Source organism: Taudactylus pleione, unplaced genomic scaffold (genome assembly GCF_031769625.1).
Source record: "Taudactylus pleione unplaced genomic scaffold, aTauple2 ptg000006l, whole genome shotgun sequence".
NCBI lineage: Eukaryota > Metazoa > Chordata > Amphibia > Anura > Myobatrachidae > Taudactylus > Taudactylus pleione.
In genome coordinates this window covers 10,278,487-10,305,128 of record NW_028284409.1, presented here as the reverse complement: position 1 = coordinate 10,305,128, position 26,642 = coordinate 10,278,487, and the positions used below count along the sequence as shown (strand labels likewise).

Below are 26,642 nucleotides of genomic sequence, written 5' to 3'. Positions count from 1 at the left end.
CCGGCTAATACACGGCTCTGACCAGAGTCTATTGACACAGCTTTAACACGGATTTCAGCTAGGGACCCCCTTTTGCACTACACCTTGGACATGGGAAATTTCAGGGTCGAACTTGTTCACATTGAACACGGGTCTGCCCAATAGAGGACTCGTGCTCCGTCTGATCCCCTGTCATGTGCTCTGGCGCCTGCAGATGATGCACCAAACAGCCAATCAAAGAATAATCAGTGCGACCCGGGTCACATTCATACACACTACAGGTGACCCGGGTCGGGTCTGTTCACACACAGCCAAGACCCGGATCGAGCCACATACCCCGGCAAAAACCTTGGTAAAAAGTGTATGGGTGAAAGGGGTATAAGGCGCACATTCTGGTGTATTGGGGCTAGGTGTAGAGGCCCACAGAAAGCTTATTTTACCAGTATGCCCACAGAAAGCTTGTTTTACGTGCAGACAGGTTGCGATCCAAAAGTGTCCATTCACCTGCAGTTGAGAAGAGATTAAGAATTGCTCTTAGCTTCTCTAACTTGTGTACAGTAAATGTGCAGTTAGCTAAAAATCGTGAGGTGCAGACACATTCGTTCTTGTATGATACTCAGAATCAGGTCCTTACTGTGTATGGTGATGGTCCCAGCTACTGATATATATTGAAATAGCAAATGGCACACAGGGAAGGAGTAATTACTGAAATTCTAGGCCACGTACTGGACCATATAATACCTACGCATTTTTTATGTATCTATTTTTGAATCTGTCTCATTATTTTTCTTGTGAATCAGCTCAATATAATTTGGAGGCTGGTTTGCATGCAGAGGTGGCACAATGGAACTGATATTTGCAAAACATGCAGCTGTATTTCCAGGAAACAATATGTGTGAAATGCAGGACATCAAATGTGCTTCTAAATAAAAAGAAGCATGTCATATGTAACAAATATTTTAAAGGAAACCAAATGTAAGATCTGGATCTCCTGCTTTCTTCTCTAATCTATAATAAAATATACTGTACATCTGCAAGAAATCTCGATCTTTTCTCCACATGTAAAAGTCACTATGATGAACAGAAACATTTCATAAAAAAGTTATTTAAAAAGGTGTATAAGCTTAATATAAAGACATCCGTGGCCATTCTGTGTCTCTAAATTATTAATGAGATTTCATATTTCACTCTGAAATGTTATAATCTTGCCCTTTACATGTTTTTTTTTTTCTTTTCTAAAAAACTATAACCCAGTTACGGTTTGAGAACTTGTGTTTTTTAATTATCTAACCAAATACTTGGGTCTACAGATTCTCATGTCTATTATATAGGTAATCTTACAGCTATCTTTGAAATATACAGCTTGTGTCAGTACAAATGCAGCCACTTGATTAAAAGGCACACAAGGACACGTATTTGACATGACTACAAATATCTTAAAGGAGATTTCTGCAAGTCTAATACATCTAGTGTATTCTAGATTTATTTCTAAATTAGAGTACTAGAATGTCAATGTACAGCATATTAGCCTTCATTTGCTATTTATAGAAGCTGCTCATAATCCTAGTTGCGATGGCAAAGCTATGTGAACTGTATATATTTGCAAATTCACATTATTTTACACTAAAGTGAGAGAATATTGTTGTCCATATACATAAAAGAGAGGGGTTTTTCCAACAGTGGTGTGTAACCTACATATTTCACAAGCACTTGTTACAGAACAATGTACAGTAATTAGTGCTGATGCATCATGTGGTTGACTAATGGCAGCTTACACTGGATGGAACTCTGTTGTGTAACATGAACTGGATTTACAGTGCTGATCTACCTGATATTTTAAGTCACATTTCTGCTCCTATAAACCTCTCAGATTAATCTCCCTCTAAACATGTGTAATATATTATATGTACATTGACAATATTTGATAGCTGCCATTTGTAAAATCAGTAAAAAAAAAACGCAGGATTTTTAGATATTGTCTGGTTATCCTCCCTACTCTACTCCAAAAATTGGTCCAAGGAAAATTTGTCAGTAATAAAAAATGGAATGGGTATGTAATGCCGGCTGTCGGCATGCCTCCTGTCAGAATACCGGCAGCGGCATCCCGATGGATGGTATCCCGACGGGTCGGGTAAGTATACTTCCCCTCCCCCCTTCCACCTCTAACCCTCCCTTCTTGTAGCCTAACCCTCCCCACCCCCCATTCCAAAGGTAAGTAGTGGGGTTAGGGGTAGGCACTAGGTGGAGGGTTAGGCACTAGGGGGGAGGGTTAGGGTTAGGTACTAGGAGGGGAGTCTTAGGTTTAGGGTGCAAGGAGAAAGAGTTATGGTTAAGATTCTTACAGACAGGTGTCCGTATCCTAACTGTCAGGAAGACAGCGTCGGGATTCTGACTGCTGGGATCCCGAGCACTGGCAACACCCAACCTATCCAGTTGTATTTAGTGCGGCTGGTAACCATAGGTCACCATTTTAAAACATTCCAAACACAATGGTTTAAAGTTGGTTACACACTAAACGATTATGTACCCAGCGATGCAACCCACGATCCCAGCGCCGACAGGCCGACATATGGGGCGGTCCGTACACACTAGGCGATCCAATGCCCGACCGCATAGCACTGCATGGGATCGTCAGCCGCATCGCCTGATCTTCCTGCAAGTACAAAAGACCAGGCGATGCGGCTTATGACCCCATAGGAGCGCGCAGTACATGATGTAGTGTATACACACTGCACAATATTGACGATTTGTCGCTCCGATGTGTCGGAATCGGCCAAATCGTTAGCAAAATTGTGTACTGTGTAGGGGCCTTGAGTCTTACACATACTTGTAAATTGTGCCTATTTAAAAATACCCCAAATGGATCATTTGAGGTACTTTTTACAAATGAAATACATGACCCCAGTAATCAATCCAGCTTTTAATTCCAGGTAGGTTGAAACATATATTATTATTTTATCTTTTTTTTGGACTGTAGGACACAAAAAATATAGTTCACCCTAGGTCCGGCGCCGGGCTGCCCCAAGCTCTGCTGTCAGTGTGAATGGATGGCGCATGCGGCCGGCATCCATTCACCGGTGGTGACTGCTACACCGCAGTTTTTCCCACCCGCGGGACACTGCGACCCACAGGTGGGGACGGCACCCACAGGCTGTTTCAGCGGAGCGCTGCGCCAGAGGGCAGGGTGCTTTTTACCCTTTAGAAATAGGGCATGGTGCGCCGCGGCACCCCGCTAAAACAGCCTAGCGGGAACGCTAAAAATATTTGCCTGGAAATTCAAATATTATAGCAGCAATATTCTTTAAACAGGTACAACTGAATTCAAGATTTTCAGATCCCTGGTTAACTCATTTTAAGGCTAAAGCTAGGTACACACTATGAGATTTTTCAATCAAAACGGTAATTGGGACGATTTTCCGGCAAAGTCACGGTCCCAAAATCTGTGCTACACACTATACAATATAAATGAAATACCTGCCGAATTTGCATATGTACGCCCACAAGGATGATGAGGTGATCAGGAAAAATCATAAGAAATATGACCAGGTTATCGAGAATGCACACACACTGCACGATATCTGGAAATTGAGGCTGAGATTTTCGGTCTTGACCGACAGATAAGGTAATCGAAGTAATGCGTTTGTGGATGTTTTCAAGCCATTTTATTGGTGAAACACAAACAATTGTTCATACACACTATCCAAAGGCTGCTCACCCCCGATTATTGGCAAATTGGCTCTATTAATTGTATAGTGTGTAGCTAGCTTAATTTGTACCTGCACTTGCATTTTGTCCTGGAGTGAAGATACATGTATTGGGATTATTTATAAATAAAAAAACAAATGCAAAAGTGAAAATGTGTATTACCTAACACAAGTAAACAGGCATTTTACATTTTAATGGTCAGTTTGGACTGGCTTGCATAATATTTTGAAGATTTTTGGTTTTCTGACTAAAGTTCACCTATATTTGTGCACTAATCCTATGTTTTGTAAGAAATGCCCCAATACAATTAGGTCATCCCTCAACCCCAAATATTTGCATATCCTGAAAAATGCCATTTAACTGTGCAAATGTATGCTCTAGCCATAAAAAACGCTGCATGTGCAGAGAATTAGGGGTATATGCAGTGGCGGATTTTACCTAGGGACTGCAGCCCCCCCAGTAAAATCTACCAACGGTAGGAACTGCCTAGGCTAGCAGCAGTGGTAGTGACCTCATTGGAAGCACCTCCTGCTGATCACAGCCAGACAGGCAGTACCAGGGGAGGTGTTTTCTTCCCCTGGGACTGCTAGTCCAGACTGCAATAGCAGAAAGAGGGCTTCCCATTGGAAACCACTTCCCTGCTATAACGGCAGCCCTATCTGGCTCATAGGGTCTGCAGCTAATGCAGCCCCTAAAAGCCAGCCTGTCTGCTAGTGCAGCAGCAGCTCTGGGCTTAAGCCACGCCCCCTTATTTGGGCCACGATCTCTGCTGCAGCCGGACTTTAGCCCCGCCTCCCGGTGACATCACCTGTCAATCACTGGGATGGCAAGGGAAAAGCGGGATAATGGGGTCTATTCATGTAGAACATCAAGTGGCTACTAAAAGATATCACTATATATTGCATCACATCGATGTGATATATAGTGAAGTTTAGTAGCCATTCATGTAGACTTACCTGTCCAGCGTCTTCGGGCGCTGTCCGGCCCCTCCGCTATACCTGTATGCATTGAGAAGACCGACATATCGGGTACCCGATATGTCTGTATTCTCACTGCACATGCACCGACGTCTGAGCAGCAGCAGGTCAGGTCAGACCTGCTGCAATGGACGCTGGGAAAAGGGAGCGGAGTCAGCTCCAGGTGCCGGGTTAGACAGCAGGGAAGTATGCAGCTTCCGTGCTCTGTTCGGCTTGCGGTACAGATTACGCCATCTTCAGATGGCGAATCTGTACCGCACGAGAGAAACTTAAAGCAGAGCTTTCCGTTCCTTCATGAATCACACTCACCATACAAAAGTATGGTGATGCAATGCAGGCATGGAGCGGGGGTGCCGCTGGAGAAGTAATACACATCTCCACGGTAAACTTGCTCCATGAATAGCACGAAGCAGAGAAGAGCCATGATCTCAGCTAAACAGGGCTCTTCTCTGCTTCATGAATAGACCCCAATGTGCACAGCAGACCCCTGGCCAGACAGGTAAGGAGCCGCCACTGGCTATATGTACTAATAATCACGGAAATGCCAAGATTATTATCTCAGTGAAAGACTACTCCGGAGGAAGCTGTCACTGCGCATGCGCACAGTATCAGCTTCCGGAGCCGGCCGAGGTCTGCGAGAGTGAGATCAAAATGTTCTCTCTCCCTCTCCTGGAAGCTCCATAGGCTTAATGCAGTTTACGCCATCTTAAGATGGTGTAAACTACTGTGGCGAAACTCTGCATAGCTTTGCTTTTTGGAGTTTGATACAAAGGAGTCAGATCGTAGTCCCCATTGAGAACAATGGGGACTGCTTTGTCAGAGATTTCTGTGAAATCCCCTGCATTGTGCCATTAGTACACAGGTAGAATACATACAATTATGTAAAATAACAGCTTGATACATAGGTCCCCAAGGTTTAAAAATGACACCTTTGTGATACGTAAACAAAAACATCCATAAATAATTGGGTGATATAATTAATTCCTCATTTGCACTTTACTATCAAAGCTTGATGTCAGATAAAATTGTTAGATATATATCTCCAAACAATCAGCTTCTAACTTACATTTTGCAGCCTGTGTTTAAAAGATGATAGTTTGGAGCTGATTGGTTGGTGGTATATATTTCACAATTTATCTCACATCAAGCTTTGATACATATATCCCCAAATAACCCCCAGTGAGTGCATATAATTCATATTGGGGTAGATGTATTATAGTGGCACGTTAAGTGCCGCTATAACTCTTCCTGCTTCGCCTCTTTACCGAGGCGAAGCAGGAAGAAGCACTACCGTTGAGATGTGTGAACATCTCACCGGCCGGAGAGGGGGAGCGTTAACTCCCCCCTCCGGCGCTACCCGCTACAGACCACATCGCATCAGCCTAGTGCTGATGCGATGTCTGTCAGGCCCGGCCGGCTCCAATGAGCATGCGCGGGATCTCGCAAGTATCGCGAGATCCCCGCGTGCAGCCCTGGAGCCGGTAGCCGCCACAGCAGGGACAGCGCTGTCCCTGCTGTGGGGATAGGCTAGCGCCTGACTGTAGCTGTCGATAACGACAGCTACAGCCGGCCGAACGGTCAGACGATCTGACCGTTAGTACATAGCCCAGGCTGTCGACGCTGCTATCTTGTAGATAGCAGCACCGATAATGACAGGGGCGCATAGTGCCCCTGTCATTTACCGCCCAGACCCCCGATCATACATCGGGGAGAAACGGTATCAGCGCACTTAACGTGCGCTGATACCGTTTCTGGGCTTCATACATCTACCCCATTGGGAGCAAATCCCTCAGGTGTATCTTAATGCGAGTGATCCATTCACACTTGTTAGCAAAAGATCAGGTTTAGAAAATAAAAAGGAAAAAAGATTTATACTGATACATTAATGTGGATTTGATAGGCAAGCACACAGATTGTCAGTTTGGGTTTTCGCTGTAATTGTGCTGCCATATTACTATCAGTCAGGAGCGGTCTGATATACTCACATAGAGACACCGAGCATCACTGGACTCACCTGGTAACCCGGGCAGGGCATCTTCATTGGCCAGAAGACCCCTGTGTTTCCCACTTTGCAGTCCGTTCTTAGACTTCCACAGGAGCTTCACCATCTCTATAATCTCCGGCAGCTCGCAGGACAGACTTCCCGGGTGAAAGGCTGCTGGCAAACTACCCATGAAAGTCGGTGCTAGTACTTCACCTGTCCTCCAGCTCCTGCCTATCTCTGCCGCGTTATAGCATGTATCCAGCACTGGCATCCTGCCCGGGAGTGAGCGAAGACGGGCTGCTGGCACACCAGCTCCGGTTACACGCGTGTTCAGGGGAAGCCCACTCACTCCGTCACAGGGAAGGCAGAGAATTGAGGAAGCCGCAGTCACTCCGATGGGAATAGCTATTCCTGCACGCCAGATTGCTGAGTGATGGCAGAAGACGATATATTAGTACATTCCTCCCCTCTGTCGTATCCGCTCATCTCTTCTCCTCCCTCCTCGTCGGCAGCTGCCCGGGGTTTCTGCATCTGTAGCCCCGTTTAGTGACATGTGCCCAGCTCACGGCACCCGGGGTCAGGGGGACGGAGAGAGGCGCTACCGCGATCCCCGGAGCTTCCCCACTTTCACTGCATTATAATAAGGGCATTAATCCAATGGCACATTAGCAGCACTCGGTGACCGCTGCCTCTCCCTCAGGTGCTCAGACACAAGACTGTGGCCGCCGGCTTTCTTAGCTTGTCAGGGGAGCTACTGAGTATGAGGTGCACTGTCTTCAGCCTGCTGCTGCAAGGGAAATAATAGTGATTCACATACCAGAGGCTGTACACAGGGAGAAGTGAATCAGAGCTGCAAGCAGAAGCCCAATTACATGTTGTGTAATCAGCTCTTCTTCCTGTCTGCCTGTTATACTGTATATAACCCCAGCGAATGGGAATTACAATACATTATCAAAGCTGGGAGAAAGATACAATTGTAAAAAATAAATTACCAACCAATCAGCTTCTATCATTTTTTTAAACACAGCCTGTAAATTGGAAGCTGATTGGTTAGTACCTTATCTCTCGCTATTTTATCTCTCTCCCAACTTTGATAAATACCCTATCGACCATCCAGACATATTGAAGATGACATAAAAGTTAAACAAATAAAGGCAGGGAGGTACTAAAGTAAAAATGCGGTAAAAACCCTGTTTTCGGGGCTTTTACCACATTTTCGTATGTACTAAGCCCCGGCCACCCTATTATCGGTGGGCAGAAAAACCTGGCGTTAGCTTATAGTCAGGGCCGGAGCTAGGCTGTGCTGCGCCCAGCGCCGTATGGAGTTGCAGCCCCTTCCCTTCTCCGCTCCCTCCCCCTGAGCTTAAATATTCCATCTACCTCCGGGAGGGTGGTGGACGTTTCCTGCGCCCTCCGGATGCAGTGGCGCTCCGGGTGGCGGACCGGCTTGCCCGTGCCTGGAGCCGCTACTGCCTATAGAAGCCAATGGGCTTCTTACCGCATCCCGCACCCAACGCTTGGCCGACGCCCAGCACTGGCCCCCACTCACCTTAGTCTCCTGGTCGCCGGCCCGTGTTCCTCCTGGGTCCTCTGCCTCCTTCTCCTCCTAATCTTCCGGGTGCAGGGAGGAGGAGCCCAGGACTTCCTGCACAGGTCACCAGCAGGAAGTTCCCAGGGCTCAGAGGGGGTGGAGTCCCACGGAGAGCTGTCCTTTGCGATACTAATCGCATATGTTAGTACATATGAGATTAGTAAGGTTATGGTGACTGGCGGGATGTACACTGCAAGGTTAGTGCATCCCACCCAAAGTCTTATAAAAATACTTAAATACATTAATCTATTAACCCCACCACTAATCTATTTTTCCTGTCCCCTGTCACTCGAAACACATGTTCAGTGACATAAAAAAAAAAATATATTTTAAATAACAATTTGAACAATAAAAGATGCTGACTTTGAGTACGCATTAACATAAATTTAATATATGCATTGAGGGACTATAGGGTGCTGAAACTAATAAATTAACCAAGAATCAGGATTTGCTGAATCGCTATTATCCCCAAGTTCCCTGAGTCTGAACGCAGCCAAACTCGCCCGAACATGCAACCTGCACATATCAGTGAGATATGTGCAGGCTGCTTGTATGTGTAAAAAATAAATGGTTAATTTTTTTTTTTTTTTAAAGCCCCCCCCCCCCCAAAAAAAAAGCATAACCAGCCCCCGGCTCCGGAGCCTGTCCTGGTTCTAAGAATACAGGGGGGAAAAATGTGTAGGGTTCCCCCGTATTTTAGGAAACAGCGCTGGGCTCCCAGAACCAGTGCTGGTTTTATAAGTAGGATAAAAAATGGCGTGGGGTTCCCCCTATTTTTAAAACCAGCACCGGACTCATACAAAGTCGGGATGTAATGCCACAGCCAGGGGACCCTTTCCCCGACGAAAGCATTAACACCCCAAGCTAGTCAACCCAAGCCGGGGATCTCAGGGGAGATGGGGACCCCCACAATAAAGGGGTACCCCCTCTCCCGAGCACTAGCCGGAGGGTGCAGGGGTAATAGTGGGAAAAATAGATTTGTACTATTGTTTTCTACAGTGGAACTACAGGTGTCAGCGTGCCTGCCCTTTGGCACTTGTGGAACTACAAAGGCCAACAGGCGGCCGACACCCGTACCCCCATGTAAAAAAAAAATAGTAAAATAATGACAGTACACACACACACCGTTGAAAGTAAAAATTTATTACATACATACTGTAACACACTCACACATACTTACCTTCTGCCAGATGTTCCATCTACTTCTCCAGTAGAATTCCCCCAGTTTACCTGTGAAAACAAAAATCCAATACTCACCTACCTCCTGGCGTAGCATCTGTCCCTTGTCCAGTAGGCTCCACATACGCGCACGCAGGGGGGTTTCTGAGTACCTAGAAACCCCCCCCCTGGCCGCCGCTCCATTGCCGCGCAGCTAAACAACATTTTATTTATTTCTATTAAAAGGAGCTGCCGGAGTTCTCTTACACTGGCTGCGGCTGAAGCTGGGCTGGCTGACTAGGGGGAGCTGCTGCGGAAGCGCGCAGCTCCTCCTAGGAAGGATGGGGAATTGACTGCAAGAGGGCCAGGCTGAGCTGCCGCCGATGCTTTCTCCTGTACCTGGAGCCCAGGTGAAGTCATGTGGGGGGTCTGCCAGCGGGGGGTTACTGCCAGCACGCGGGGGGGGGGGGGAGTTGCCAGTGGGGGTGTTTTTATGTTTTTTTTGTGAAAGAGGTATGTGTGTCAGTGTCTGTGCTGGTGCGTGTGTCTGTGCGTAGTCTTTGCGAGTGTCTGTCTAGGTTAGTGTGTGTGTGTGTGTGTGTGTGTGTGTCTGTGTCATTGTGTGTGAGATGCCAAACTCTGTCCATCATCCAAATATATATATATCCACAGTTCTGCTGACACTCTGAACAACACTGTGGCAACTTGATCCTGTGTCAGAATCCAATATCATACACCCCTAAAAAACAAACGGCACTAAGACACTAGTGTAAAGAACAACAGATTTTATTGTAAAAAAAACAACAGTTTGTATGGTCCTGACAACAAGCTATTGTTCTTTACACCAGTGTCCTAGTGCCGTTTGTTTTTTGGAGGTATATATATATATTATTAATTGTGGCTAAATTTTTTTCTTTTCATATTTGGAAACCCCCCTTTCAAATTCCTGCGTTTGCCATTGCTCCACACGGTACTTGGCAAAAAAAACCCAACAAGTTGCCCATACCATTTCGGACATGTAGAGATATACAGTCAGGTGCATAAATATTGGGACATTGACATAATTTTCATATTTTGGCCTCTATTCACCACCACAATGGCTTTGAAATGAAACAAACAAGATGTGCTTTAACTGCAGACTTTCAGATTTAATTTGAGGGTAATTACATCCAAATCAGGTGAACGGTGTAGGAATTACAACGGTTTCTATATGTGCCTCCCACTTTTTAAGGGGCCAAAAGTAATGGGACAAACTAAACAATCATAAATCTAACTTTCACTTTTTAATACTTTGTTGCAAATCCTTTGCAGGCAATTACAGCCTGAAGTCTGGAACGCATAGACATCACCAGACGCTGGGTTTCATCCCTGCCAGGCCTCTACTGCAAATGTCTGTATATGATAACACATATATCTCTACCCCTGCAAATGACAGAGACCGGATGGTTTCTGTCATTCTCCGGGCCTGCCAGCCAATCAGTCAACAGCCACGTGGGTCACAGCCAATCACCGGCCTCTTACTCTAGAGCGCCTGTTGATTGGCTGTGAATCAACAGCCACTAGGGTCATTTTTTTTCACAGGTAAACTCAATATAATGGAAATCACAAGGGAATTGAAAAACATTCTGAATACCCATTCTCACATAGTGTTGCTTGATGAAGAACTAAAGAAACATATTCCACTCAAACCAAAAATTATTAACAGAAAGGCAAAGAACTTAAAGCAGAAACTAATAACAAGTTTCTTACCTGTACAAAAACATAGATCTAATGTACACACAAAAGGCTTCCATGACTGTTTCAATTGTCTTGGCTGTAGGAACCAAAAAATGGATAAAAAACTAACACAAACGTTTCAATCCCGGCAAACAGGAAAAAGCTACAAAATCAAGGATCATATATCATGTTGGGAGACTGAAAGAGCAATCTACATGCTGGAATGCCCATGTGGGATCCAGTATGTAGGAAAAAAGAAAGGTTAAAACAAGAAAAACAAAAAAAACTAAAAGAAAGGTGAAAAAAAGGGTGACAGAACACCTATATAACATCAAAAAGGGATTGAAAACACATAGTCTCACTTCATAGATCAAACACATAGATCAAACACAAAAAGGTTCCCAAAGAGTTAAAGTTTATTGGTATTCAGAAGATAACCCCTATTGGAGAGGGGAGGATCTAGTAACCACAATAAAGAAGAACAAGACAAAGTGGATCTACGAGCTACAACCTTTAGAACCACTGGGATTGAATATAGACATAGAATTAAAAGCCTTCCTCTAAAATATTTTACTAATTTTAAAACATTTTATACATACACATTTTAATTAAATATGTTTTAAAAATGCATACACGCTATTAAAATATTTTTAATATTTAATTTGATCTGGATCACAGAAAAATGCGCTTGTCGCCTTTCCAACTGTATTCTGGGACAATGTCCATTTTTAAAATAAGGTTATCCTATTTAAGAAGCAAAGGAAAATTCCATATCCATCCTTGAGAAAAGCATCCGTTGTGATGCGAAACGCGTTGATAGTGGGATGAGACAAGCAAGCACTAGTCTGAGCTAGCGGGACTAAAGACACGAAGATCGGCGGGCATTTGACATCATCAAGAGATGCCGCGGCTCATTTGGGCCTGCATGAACCGCCAGTAATCACTGAATAGGAGAAGTACACTGTCAGACCATCGCACCTTCGGGTAGGGCTAGATAGGGACAGCAGTGACTGTTCAGCATGCAGAATTTTGGACTTCTACCAAGTGAACTTCAGATCTCCCAAGACCCCATTTTTGCTCCCCATATAAATCTTAAAAAGGCTATAAACATTATATTGGTGTTTTTTATAGTTTATTGCACCTTGCACTTTATATCTTTACAGTGTATGCTTTCTTTTATATTGATATTACTCTTTTACATGTTATTATACTGTTATATCTCTACATCATTTACAGTTTTTGAGTAGCGCTCAGTTTGTAGCTATTTTAGCTATATACCCTATCCATTGTTTTATTACTGAGCTACTTATGCGCATTAGCGCAGCACTACCATTACCACTACCAAATTTACCCTGTTTGTAGTAAGCTGAAGCTTGTAAACATGTCATTACATATAACACAGAAGCAAAGGAGGGAAAATTTGGAAGATATTTTTCCACCCCAAACATTAGTAAACCAGAACTAGAGATAGAGGATGAACGGTTCTGTAGCCAATTCTTCAAATTGATAAAATTTTATACACATGAAATTAAACAATGGTGGGAGTTAACCATAATGTCAAAATATCTAGAACAGGGAATGATCCCTAAAGAATTAAGAATTTTAAAATATTGCACTTTTGAACCTACTGTATAAACACAGATTTTCATACAAACATGTAATGAGACCCTGGACAATTGTTCCAAGAACCTAAATTCTTTAATCATTGAAGATAGAAAAACATTATTAAAACATATCAATGAATAAATTCAAATCCTTGAGAGGAAATTTGTACCATTACAATCAATGGAAGACTATAGGAACCTCATGGAAATGACTAACAAAAAAACTGAGAAATTAGAAGAAAACATAATTCAACAGAAACAGAGAAAATTTCGGAGAGAGAGGAAAGAGGGAAATCTCAGGACCTGGTAAACAAAAAGATACAGTAAAGCACATATAGGGAAATGAGGATAAACCAATGGGATGTCAAAAAACAAAACCATATCAAAATAGTACAGATCATAGACGGGAACCATTGCTTAAACAAAAACCACAAACATCAGGAACATTAAGAAACTACAAGCCATATAATGCATGGAACTTCACATACACATAAAATAATCCTTACGAGTTGATCAAACAATCCTTTAGACAGGGAGCAGAAGAAGCACGCTAAGAAGAAACACAGACTTACCGAGAACTCCTCAACAAGATTGGAAAGAAAGGTCAAGAACCTGAGGAAACAAAGAAAAAAACACAAAATATGGAATTATATAGAAAATATGGAAAGTGAAGAAGAAAATGAAGAAGAGGATTTTTTAGACATAATTTGGGGTCCAGAAAAACCTCCAGACTTTGTGAGATGGGCACAGAAAAAAAGAAGAAGAATCCAATATCCGGAAAAGGGGAACGAGAAGAGGAAAGAGAAAGAAAGATAAACAGGCATTAAGAAGTGAAGAAGGAATTCTGATGGGAAAACATACAGAGAACTAAAGAAAGATCCTACAAACGAATATCAGATTAAACTGATCCAAGAACTAGAAGAAGGACTAAACATAGGAATTCTCACAAAAAAGGTATATGATTATTAATATATAATATATATATATATATATATATATATATATATATAAAGCTCTCATGAGCAGGGACCTCTTCCCTCATGTGCTTCTCTTTACATTTTCTTCTACTCTCTACTCCCCATTAGGGCACCTAACACGGGACTGCCAACTCCCGGCATCTTATTGTGAGTGCTTTAATCACTATTTCAGCAATGTATATAAATCGTGTCCTTGTCCTGCACTGTAATGTACTGTAAGTTACTTGTTTCTTGTTCACCTATTAGTTCTATATACTATGTAAGGCGCTGCGGAACACTTGTGGCGCCATATAAATAAAGGATAATAATATATATATCCAAAGACAAAAACCTTTACGGTTTCACATGTCCCATTAAGGCTTCTTAGACATGATCTGAAATTTCACAAAACATAATGAATTTGTGCCACTTAAGCTAATAAAAAGCAATGACATTATGATCATTAAGGCTGACGCATTAATGGACGTGTTCCTTGCGCAATACAGATATGGTATGTCATCACACCCTGTGGTTAACTGCAGATTAAGCACTCTCACAGAGTAAGATTGCTGTCACTCACAAAATGGTGGAGCTGCTAATTCACAAAATTGTGTGCTCATTGGAATACACACATGCAGTCTATGCAACTGAGGTCTGAGCAGTTATGTGGCACACACATCCCACTTAGTGCCCACAATCTTCCCATTCATTTACCACAACAATCCCACTGGGTTCCATCATCCTTCTTACTCCATACATCCATCTGAGTAAGAATACACATTCAGCTCCCTAATTTCTAAAACTATCATACTCTGTCTATGCATGTACACCATACATGCCTACCCACCCGGTTTTCGCGGGAGGCTCCCGATTTTTAGGGTAACCCCCCGCACCCCCGGAAGGGTAGGCATTTCTCCCACTTTCTGCCCACTTCCTAGTGAAGTGGGCAGAATGGGGAGAACTTCCGCGGCAATCGTGGGTCTCTGTGTAGGGGGCGGGGCTTAATTACGCGATTCTGCGGGAATCGCGTCATTTAGCCCCGCCCCTTATGCAAAGCTACGCCAATCGCGGCAATTTGCCGTGAAGGGGGCGGGGCCTAATGGCGCAAGATGTCAGGCCCCGCCCCCATCACGACCAGATCTTTCTCCTCTCCCCAAGTCTCCCGCAAAAGGGAACTACAATGTAGGCAAGTATGATGTACACTATCTTAACCTCTATGCTACTATAACTTCCCCAATATTTACAACTGTGTAATCTTCTAAGGGGCTGTACCTCAAAAGCTTTTAGAGGTTCAGAGCTTAAATTTGGCTTGGACAGGTAGAACTGTCACTTGGTGCTGCATGCCAAATTTCAGGGCAAAAACATAAAACATGAGGATTTGGGAGTAATTAAATTTCCAACTGTCAGTTTTTTCTGACACCCTCAATTAGGACCACTTTTCTGCTGTACTCTATGGGGGATATTTGGAAAGGCATAACTCAGGGTAGGGGGCAAATTTAGACTTGGGGTTTGTTTTATTAGGTAGCTATTGTTCCAGGGTAATTACTTTTGGGATTTAGGTAATTGAGAAAGTTACAGTTTTTAAACTATTACCTCACAAATCCGCCATTATAGAGAAAGGAAGTTTCAACTTGTTGCGCAGCCGCAGTAGGAGCCACCAGCAGGTGCACTCACTGTGGCTTCACTTGGGTGCACCAAGACAGCTGGCCAGTGCAGGCAGTAGTGGTAGTGGGCTTGGGGGAAGTGGCCATTAGCTACGGCCGGAAACCGATAGAGGGGGGTTAGCTGCAGCCGGGACCCGGGGATGATAGCGGGCGTTAGTGGCGGCGGTGGTGGTGTAGCTGCAGGACCCGGGGGAGTTAGCAGCACACAGATGCAGGCTTGGATCTGAAAGATCCGTGATACCTGCATCTGTGTATAAATAAACACAGAAGCACGGACAGGATCAGTGAGACCCGTCTGTGCCTCTCTGTTTAAAAAAAAAAGCTGTATAAAAAAAATATGCCGTGGCCCAGCCCCCCAAGAAACCAACCAGCACCGGGCTTTGGAGACCCAGTACTGGTTGTGCTAAATACAGGGAACAAACTATGTAGGGGTCCCCCGTATTAAGCACAACCAGCACCAGGCTTTTCAGAACCAGTCCTGGTTGCCAAAATACGGGGGACAAATGACATATTGGTCCCCCGTATTCAGCGCAACCATCATTGGGCTCTGAGCCAGTCCTGGAAATACAGGGGCAAAAAAATGTGTAGGGTCCCCCTGTATTCACCAGAACCAGCCACAGCTAGGGGAGCCCTTTCATCTGCCCCCCCCCCAGCTGAAGCATCACTCCTGACCACTAGTCAGCCCAGACCGGGGATCTCTGGGGAGCTGAGGACCCCCCAATAAAGCGGTCCCCCTCTCCAGGGCACCCCAGACCCAGGCTTATAGCCCGGGACTATCCCCGGCACCCCAGGCCGGTGGGTACCAGGTTGATTATGTAAAGTGTAGTGCAAAATAAAGACCATTAATATTGTCTTTCGCAAAAGTACTACAGGCTCCAGCAAGCCTCCCCCACATGCTGGTACTTGGAGAACCACAAGTACCAGCAGGATGGGCATTAACAGCCCGATAGTACATATAGTACCCCAGCAAAAGAAATATTAAAATAAAACAAAGACACAGTTTTTTAAAATATTTTATTACTCTGCACCTTCACGTGGGGGGTGGCAGCCTTTAAGCTCTTTTTCATGGCTGCCGCTTCCCCCAGGACTTCAACGGGGTCTTCACCTGGAGGGCGGCAGCCTTTAAGCTCTTTTTCCTGGCGCCGCCCATCCAGGACTTCCACGGCGTCTTCTTGCTTTAGCAGGTCTTCTGTCCTGCTACCCGGCTGATGGACTGGATGGACGACGCCTCGCGCTGGCTTTATATAAGCCAGCCGAGGGGGCGGAGCGATGATGTCGCGAGTTGTGATTGGCTCGCAGAGGCCATCTTTAAATTTCAAATATGGCGCTGAGGCACCATTTTTGAAATGGGCACTCTTGGTTCTCACCATTGAAGTCAAAGGTGAGAACCGCTTATTGGCTGATAGGCGGAAGGCTCGCCTCACTCAGCCAATGAGTGATACGCACCGGGATTTCTGTACTGAAATTCCGTGGCGGAGCATTCATTCGGGTAATAGTGTCCTTAGAGGACACTACTAATGTACGAGGGTCCGCATTTTGCGTTTTTTTTTTTGTCAAGACCCTGGATTGCATACTTTGGAAAGAAGAGGACCTGATCCATGCATAGGAGGTAAGGTGAGTATAGATTTTTTATTACAGGTACTCCATTGGATAATCTACTGGAAAAGAGGACAGATTGGCTACAGGGATACATAGGTGAGTATGTGTGCATGTATGTTTTAATAAGATTTCACTTTTCTACGGTGTGTGTGTTCTGTTTTTTTAATATTGCTTTTGCTGCGGAACTACAGGTACCAGCAGGCCCATAATGCCCCGCATGCTGATACTTGTGGTTCTCCAAGTACCAGCATGCAGGGGAGCCAATATTTTAACTTTACTTGCACCACACTTTACATAACCTGGCACCCACCGGCCAGCGGTGCCGGGGATAGCCCCGGGCTATCAGCCTGGGCATGGGGTGCCCTAGAGAGGTGGACCCCTTTATTGGAGGGGTCCCCATCTGCCCAGCAATCCCCGGCCTGGGCTCACTAGCGGTCAGGGGTGATGCTTCGGCTGGGGGGCCCAGTGAAAGGGCTTCTCTGGCTGTGGCATCACCCCCCCCCCCACTAGAAATGGTCCGGTGCTGGTTCTAGTAAATATAGACGGACCCTACGTATTTTTTCCCCCTGTATTTCCAGAACCAGGACCGGCTCAGAGTCCAGTGCTGGTTGCACTGAATATGGGGGACCCCTACATCATTTGTCCCCCGTATTTTGGAAACCAGGACTGGTTCTGAAAAGCCTGGTGCTGGTTGTGCTTATGTTGTTTTTCCCCTGTATTGAGCACAACCAGTACTGGGTTTCCAAAGGCTGGTGCTGGTTGTTTTTTGGGGGGGTGGGTCCACGCAATTTTTTTTTTTTTACACAGGTTTTTTAATTAAACACAGAAACACAGACAGGTCTCACTGATCCTGTCCGTATTTCTGTGTTTGTTTATTTAAACACAGATGCAGGTATCATGGACCTTCCAGATCTGAGCCTGCATCTGTGTGCTGCTACCTCCCCCGGGTCTTAACGCCGGCACCACCACCACCCGCACTGCCGCCCACACTGCCACCGCCAACGTCCACTACCATCCCCATTTCCCAGCAGCAGCTAACGCCCGCTAACCCCTACCCCTCCTCCCCCACCTCCCGGCCACATCAAACGCCGGCTTCCTTCCCCCCGGCCCCCACTAACACTCACAGAGTTCAGACATCTTAGTGCACCCAGGGGAAAGCCACAGTGAGTACACCTGCTGGAGGCTCCTACTGAGGCTGCGCAACAAGTTGAAACTTCCTATGTCTACAATGGTGCATTCTTGAGGTAATAATTTAAAAACTGTAACTTTCTAATTTACCTAAATCCCAAATGCACCTACCCTGGAATAATAGCTACCTAATAAAACAAACCCCAAGTCTAAATTCACCTCCTACCCTGAGCTATGCCTTCCCAAAAATCCCCCATAGAGAACAGCAGAAAAGTGGTCCTAATTGAGAAAAAAATGACAGTTGGAACTTTAGAAATCCTAATTTTTTATAGTTTTGCCCTGAAATTTGGCACGCAGCACCAAGTGACAGTTCTACCCGGCCATGCCAAATTTCATCTCCGTACCTCCAACAGCTTTTGAAGTGTAGCCCCTTAAACACCATGACCCCCCCTCCGGAATTCTCTATGGAGATTTCCATTTTTTTAGAGTCAGCCTTAATATAAGGGCATGACTGTGCCCTTATAATATACAAAACATCCACAAATTCCCATCTTCTATCACCTCCCAAAGTGCACATGGACCAAGAAAACCTCTCAGGGAGACCAATTGTTTCAGGAATCAAATACAGTAATCAAATACAGTAATAATTTTTTACAGGCACTTGTGGAAAAAGAAAGAAGTTTTCTGAAAGATACAATGAGTATCCTCCAAATATTAAGCATCATACAATGGAAAGACACCTACATACTTTGTACCAGTGATATAAATTCACTGTACACAGTAATTGATCATATGGTGGGGTGTGAAGCAACATGCCACTACCTATCAACTCAAACAAATATTTCTAATGCTCAGATAAACTTCATCATGGAAAACATAGACTTCATTCTTCATCATAATTATTTCTGGTATGACGGAAAATTATTTTTCCAAGAACAAGGAACAGCCATGGGAACATCCTTCACACCAAGCTACGAAAACTTATTCGTAGCTTGGTGGGAGGACCAAAATATTTGGAGCAACAACAAATATTCAGAGAAGATCATAAGTTGGAATCGATACATCGATGACCTCTTCATATTGAATGGTCCAAGTACAGAATTGGAATAATTATTTCAATACATGAACAAAAACTTGATAAAGGTCACAGGAGTGACCGAAACATGTTGTTGGTGCTCCCAGCTCTGCTATTATTAGAATACCTCCACTTTGATTGATTCATTAAAACCATGCTGTGCCGCTATTGGGACCCTGGGCGCCGGAACCTCGGAGACTTGCGCTGTGACTGAGCACTTGCTACGTTACAGTGCTACTTGGAAATTAAGGTGCGGCGTGCATTATAGAGACAAGTTGGAATATCAGCAGTGGTGCCTCTGAACTATCTCACGGCGGAGGCATCACTTGGCCACTGACATCTAATAGGGAGGATGTGTAAAATAAATACACAATTGATAAATAACATATATACTTGTTTATTTATTTATATACATCAGCTCAAAATACTAGTTTGCTAATAATGAACAACAACATGCTAAACTTAGAATTCACATCCAGGCATAGCACAGATATAGTGATTTTCCTGGATCTAGAGGTTTACATAAAAAAACAATTGTTACAAACCAGAAAACATATCAAGAAAGTTAATGGAAATACAATACTGGCATACAACAGCAACCATCATAAACAATGGATCAGTAACATTCCTGGGTGGCAGTTCTGGAGAATTAAGAGGAACTGCACAGAGAACCATATTTTCCAACAGCAGAGTGATGAAATTAAACAGAAATTCCTTCACAAAGGGTATCCAGAGTCATTTATACTGGAAGAAATTGATAGAGTATTAAAAATAGAGAGAACATAGTTAGTCAACTATAAATCTAAATAAAAACAACAATCAAATCCACAAACATCATTTATTACTCAGTATAATGGAAATCACAAAGAAATTGAAACAATTCTAAATACCCATTGGCACATACTGTTACTTGAAGAACTAAAGAAACATTCCACTCAAACCAAAAATAATTTACAGAGAGAACTTAAAGCAGCAGCTAGCAACATGTTTTTTACCTGTACAAAAACATAGATCTAATGTACAAACAAAAGGCTTCCATGATCTGGCTGTAGGAACCAAAAAATGGATAAAAAACTAACACAAAATTTTCAATCCCAGAAAACAGGAAAAAGCTACAAATTCAAGGATCATATATTATATGAGACTGAAGGAGCAATCTACTTACTGGAATGTGTTGGTCATAGCGGGACGAGGCAAGCGGGCACTAGCCGGAGCTAGCGGGACTACAGACACAAAGATCGTCGGGCGTATGACGTCATCAAGAGATGCCACGGCTCATTCGGGCCTGCATGAGCAGCCGGTAATCGCTGAATAGGAGAAGACCACTGCCGGACCATCACACCTTCGGGTAGTGCTAAATAGGGACAGCAGTGACTGCTCAGCGTGTGGTTCTTTTGGACTTCTATAAAGCAAACTTCAGATATCCCAAGAACCCATTTTTGAGAACCTGGACACAGAGAAATTTAATATTTCAAGCAGATTGCAGCTGGGGATGTGAGTAAGCAACTAATCAGGTGTTTGCTTTTTCCCCCATGTGACAAGCAGTTGCTGTAACCTAGTCCCATGTATGGAACAGACGACTAATAAATATTGCAACTGACACCAAGTTAATAACAGAAATACTATTGAGGTGGCGAGAATGATTTTGATCAATACATTACAAAACTTAAGCCAGCTATATGCATATGTGCAGGACTGCAATTGTATAAATCACTGGGCTGGGCTTGTGTCAACTAGGCGGCACAAGTCGCACTCCAGCGTCCTGCCACTTGTGTCATCTCGGCAGCACAAGTCGCACCCCAGCGACACCCATTGCTTGTGTCATCTCGGCAGCACAGGTCTCATCTAGTGTCTCCTGCCACTTGTGTCATCCCAGCGGCACAAGCCGTAACCCAGCATCTCCAGTGTGCTTCACCAATTATTTTGCTGCTTGTGTCATGTCGGCGGCACTAGTAAACCCCAGCATCATCTGCCACTTGTGTCATCTCGGCGGCATAAGTTGCACTCCTGCGTCTTTGCCGACGCAATTAAGTTACTTCCGTTTTCCAGCCCTCGATGCTGCTACTCAGCCCAGTGGCTGCATCTTCCTCAGTCTTCAAGGCTGTTAAACTGCCCAGCGACTGCATCTGTTTCCAGCCCTCAAGGCTGCTACACAGCCCAGTGGCTGCATCTTCCATCAGCCCCCAAGGCTGCTACTCAGCCCAGTGGCTGTATCTTCCATCAGCCCCCAAGGCTGCTACTCAGCCCAGTGGCTGTATCTTCCATCAGCCCCCAAGGCTGCTACTCCTCTACTTACCTTGGACTGTATTGTTCCACATTGATTCCGCTTAGGAAGCGTGACACCCTGCTAGGTCCATCCTGTTACAACTGCTAATATCACTTGCATCTTGCACCGCTGCCTATACACACTGAGTCACTGGCTGGAGTCCTCTGTACTCTGCTCATGCTCCGCTACATGTAGGATTGGTATATATGTATAAATGTGAGTACTGCTGTACAAATAACAATACTGCTGAATAAACCACCCTGCTGATTAAGTACTAGGCTGTTCACTGACTCACAGGGCTATAACTAGGGTAGTGTGACCAGTGCCATGGCACAGGGCACCGCAGAGCAGGGGGCGCTGTTTGGGCCTGTCAATTTTCCTATTTATTATCATTCTCACTTGTAGCTTCCTCTTCTTTTATCCAAAGTATCTCCTGGCCTCCCCTATCTCTTCCCTGGCCCCTGGCCCTTCCCCATGAGGCCATGGCCCTTTTTCAGGTAGACCATTTAATGGGGGGCCGCCAATGCTCTCTCTGGTAGAGGGCACCAAAAAATCTAGTTATGGCTTTGCTGACTCAGGGCCTGATGAGCCAAACGCTCTGACCAGAGCACTCGCTCTGAATCAGTGCCCTCCTCCCTGAAAATGGAGCGGCCTCCTGGCCGCTCGCATAGCTGTGGGTGACCACCCACAGCATATGCGAGCGGACAAAAAGATGGTCGCGATGGTCAAGACCATCGCGACCATCGGGCTTGTGACTAGACCCTGCAGTAGGGTCTCGCTGCCGCAAGCCCAGGAGTGATTTTGGCTCTATCAGTGCCAAAATCACTCCCACTGACATCATTACTGATGTCAGTGGGGCCTGACTCAGACAGTAGGCGTTCCTATGGGAACGCCTCCATCTGGCAGCCACGCCCACCAAAGGGGGCGTGCTGTCACTCACCATCAACAGCACGCCCCCTTTGGTGCGAGACCCCGAGCGACGTATTCCTCGTCGCTCACCGGGTCTCGCGCATGTGCATGACGGAGCTCCCTCCGATACATTTATTTATAGAAATTTATGTTATAAAAATACACATATAACCATTTCTAGTTTGGTAGCTTGATAAGTATTTTAAGTGGTAATCTATTGTCAACTCTAAATTCTTCATTATGAAGAATTTAGAGTTGACTCATTGTTCCCCAATCAATAAAGACAACAGTCGAGATTAATGTTAATAAATATTGTACATTGTGTGCACATACCAGTAAGAGATGTCTTGTACTTAAAGTTATATCTCACAGGAAGTTCTTATGCATTCACTTTACATATTGCTACTTATAAGCTAGGCTTTCTGTCAACCAGGGCAAAGACTCAACTTGGCACCCCCCAAGGATAGTAGTCACCATTGGTTTGCTAGCATATACTGTACGTAACTATTAATATTATACATTAGAGATGTGTGCAGGCCCCTGTGTTTTCGTTCTAACTAAGGGGCCCATTTATCAATAATCGCATGCAATCTGGGCGCGATATTAGTGCCCATTATCACATTGCAGTATGCAATACAGACTGTATTAAAGAGCACCTGCAGGGACAGGGGCTTTGAAAGGAACCTGTCCCAGACATATGCTGGGAGTGAAGTGACCGTGTCAGCGGTCTCTTCACTCTTGTGCTGTGACTCCAGTGCATGCACGGTCGCCAGTCATTCGCAGCAGCCATTGCCAGGGAGGGCTTCTCCGGAACCCACTCCCGGTTAGTTTTGCGATGTGTAGCCCATAGGCTACAGCGGCACGGGGGCTTGATAAATCTGACAACATCACATCCCCCATAGAAAACCTATGGGGTGTGCCTCTACTGTCGGAAATTGAGGGACTTCTGCTGCAGTCCATCCATAATACATCTGGGGGATACATAATATATATGCGGCTATCGCCCGAAAACGGGTGTTTCCGGGGAATATGCCGTAAATAGTTCCCCTAAATCATCGTCGTGTTTTGGTTTTGACAAAACCACCCTCAGGTGTTTTGGTTTCGGTTTTGCTTTTGATTTTGGATCTGGATTTCTTTAAAAATTGTTAACAACAGCTAAAAACATTTAACTTGGGCCTGTTTTTGTTCCTATAGTATTATTAACATCAATAACATAAATATAGGCCAAAGGCTGCAGCGAGCTGGCTGGCATACTAAGCGACAGAGCAGCGGCACAAACACATGGCAGTTTAAAAGATATAGCACATCTATGAAAAACAATTGCAAGTGCAACTCACTTCCAGTTCACTTCTAACACACACAAGAGCCTGTTTGTACTGGATTGCAGGTGCTAGCTAGTGTCTGCCAAACAAACATACGCAATGACAAAGATGCCTGCAGTCTTTTGCACGCTTCCCATCCGCTCCATCTACCTACAACCTCTCTCTAATGGCAATTAACACTGTATGTAGTATTGCAGAATAAACTACAGCCCACATTCTCTCCATACTCATGCTATGTGAAATGGTGCTTGAAATCACAAGGAATTTGCAGTACAAAACATGCGAGATCCGTTCTTGAGATCCAAACGAGTCAGGACTGGGTTCTAATTGGAACCCCAAAATTATTCGAGCCGGGACTTGTTTTGACTCAGGACCCCAAAGTTTGGGTGTGTTCAGTTTTCAGTAAAACTGAACCACTCATCTATAGTATAAATACTAAAATGTATGTAAGGTGTGGACAAACTCCATTTTCTTTAGTTCCGTTACATTAAAGGCGCCGGTGCCTGCTGCATTTATTCTTTGGTTCTGGGGTGACTTAAATTTTAAATAGATCATGCAGGCTCCACTGTCTCAAGATTCAAAGTTAAGCATTGCTACCTGCACTTCACTACCTCACACACCACAGAGCACCGCATAGACCACCATATGATACAGATAGCATTGCATTAACTGCCATATAACGTCAAGGGACTGCCATATAATACAGAGATTATCACAGTGATTGCCATATAATTCAGAGAGCATCAAAGTGACTGCCACATAATGTAGTGACCATGACAGTGACTATCACATAAAGCAGAGAACATGACAGTGACCGCCATACAGTATAATGCAGAGAACATCACAGTGAAAAGCAGAGACATCACAGTGACCACCACATAATTCAGAGAACATCACAGTGATAGCCAGAAAATACAGAGAACATCGTCAGTGGCAGCCAGATAATACAGAGAACATCACAGTGACTGCCATTTAATACAGAGAGCACCAGTGACCACCATGCAATACAGAGAACATTAATGACCACTACAAAAAAGATAGTAGTTTGACCACCATACAATTTGTACAGTGGTAGTTTGTGTGTTAACAATACATTGGTTGGTTGAATACCTGTTAAGCAATTTATTTCATACAGATACAGGCTAAAAACTTGTCTTGTTATATAGCCCATTTTTTTCTTTTCCATGCTAGTAATGTCAGTGTCTGTCTATTATTTATATATTATACCAAAATATATTGTAAACAACTTTAAGTCAGTCACTAACTATGAGGTCATTGGGTTGGGTTCACTCACTGTCTTCAGCATGAATCGTGCTGACTGAGCTTCAAGCTGAGAATGTTGTGAGGTTGCAGTGCCTTCCTCGTATCCCTTTGGCTCCTCAGCACCTAAATCTGTGCCTGCCAGCCTTGCCTCTTTCATTCCTGCATTCTGTGCACATTGCAGTCATTGTGTCAACAGACAAACTGAGCCTGCACAATTGGACACGTACAGCGCAATCGGACAAGTAAAGCGCAATCGAACAGAAGTGTAATGATTGTTCATCACCATTTACCTGATCCATCATGTCTATCCACATTGTGGCTGCCCTGTTGGCACCCCTCTTTAGGCTGCTAAAGGGTCTAGATATGTTATATAAGACAACTAGATTTGGTATTACAGGACCTGATTCACAGGTGGATGCAGTGTTGATGTTTGCACAGTTGAGCGATTTTTATGCTACTGTACATGCGCAAAAGGTCCTGGAAACCACCAGGGCACATCGCTGTTGCATACACAATAGCTCCCATTTCAGCTGGCGACGGGCAGCCATAGGCATTTCAGGGAGGAACTAGGACGCAGCTTGAAGTGAACACAAAAAAAGGCTGTCTCATGGGCGTGTTATCGGGGCGTCATGAGTGTGTCAGTGAATGTGGCTGCATTCTCAAATGCTGAGCCGCAGCCACAGAGGCCATGTTTAGAGAAAGTTCAGAAGGAGACCCTGCACCAGCTATAGGGCATTGTGTTCATGGTGATCCTGATGGTGGAATGGTTGAGTCCACCGGCGGATTCATTGAAAGTGAATGTCTCAGGACTTGACCTGTACTTCACTTGATAGTACACAAAGGGAGGGCTGAAACTAGCATTTACATATTATGGCAACAGCGAATCAGGAAAATATTGCAGCCGCCCATGCATTAGCATCGACCTCTGAATCAGGCCCACAGTCTTTACAGTTCACAACTCTACTTCAAGAACTACCATCTGTCTATAGCCCACAAGACACAAGATTATTTGCAGTAAACTGAAACAACATAAATTTGTTTATGCAGTGTTAGATAAACTCCATTGGTCCTCCTGGCTAATAATTAAAATATCAGAATGCTTATATGTCATTACCATATTTAGAACTAGTTGCGATCCCCGTCATTCCCCGGGTTGACGAATGGGCTTTGAAGTACATATACAGCAGTGGTCAGGGAACAGAAGTAAATTACCCCACATGGGGTAAAAATGAAATTCCTGGGGGTAATGGACGGACAGCCAGACATGCATATGAATCATTCTTTAAAATAGAATGATTCATATGCATTCCTGGCTGTGCCGCAGGGAGGCTCTAAGCTGGACGCCCACTGAGATGTTATTTCCAGCGGGCGCCCGGCTCCTTCCCTGCAGCTCCGCGTTAGCCGGAGGCTGGAGTTCTCTTCTGAACTACAGCTTCCGCCTCTCTCCATGTGCACTATGGGAGAGACGTCATGACGTCTCTCCCATAGTTCCGAGGAGCAGCCGGGCGGACAGGACGGCGGCGGATGCAGGTTGCAGGAGCCGGGATTACGGTAAGGGTTTTTTTTTTTGTACAAACGGCACTACAGGGGCATTATATGGGGGCACTACTACAGGGGCATAACTATGGGGGCTCTACTACAGGGGCATTATATGGGGGCACTACTACAGGAGCATTATATGGGGGCACTACTATATGATTTCCTTCCTTTCAAATCAAGGGGGTAACGTCGGCGTATCTAAATATA

General features: G+C 44.6%; 1 protein-coding gene across 3 annotated transcripts in view; it reads right to left on the bottom strand.

Moving 5' to 3' along the window:
• PDE7B (phosphodiesterase 7B) overlaps positions 1-26,642 on the bottom strand; it is a 540,312-nt gene that overhangs the window by 158,381 nt on the left and 355,289 nt on the right. Inside the window, exons 1-2 of one of the 3 annotated variants that reach the window (XM_088452433.1) lie at positions 8,195-8,262; positions 6,676-7,432 (exon numbers count right to left, since the gene is read on the bottom strand). The exons of the other annotated variants lie outside the window; for them this stretch is intronic. Coding sequence (XP_088308559.1) covers positions 6,676-6,916 — 241 coding nt within the window. The 5' untranslated portion in view covers positions 6,917-7,432; positions 8,195-8,262. Of the gene's footprint in view, positions 1-6,675; positions 7,433-8,194; positions 8,263-26,642 lie in introns of those variants that run through there. 3 annotated transcript variants of the gene reach the window in all.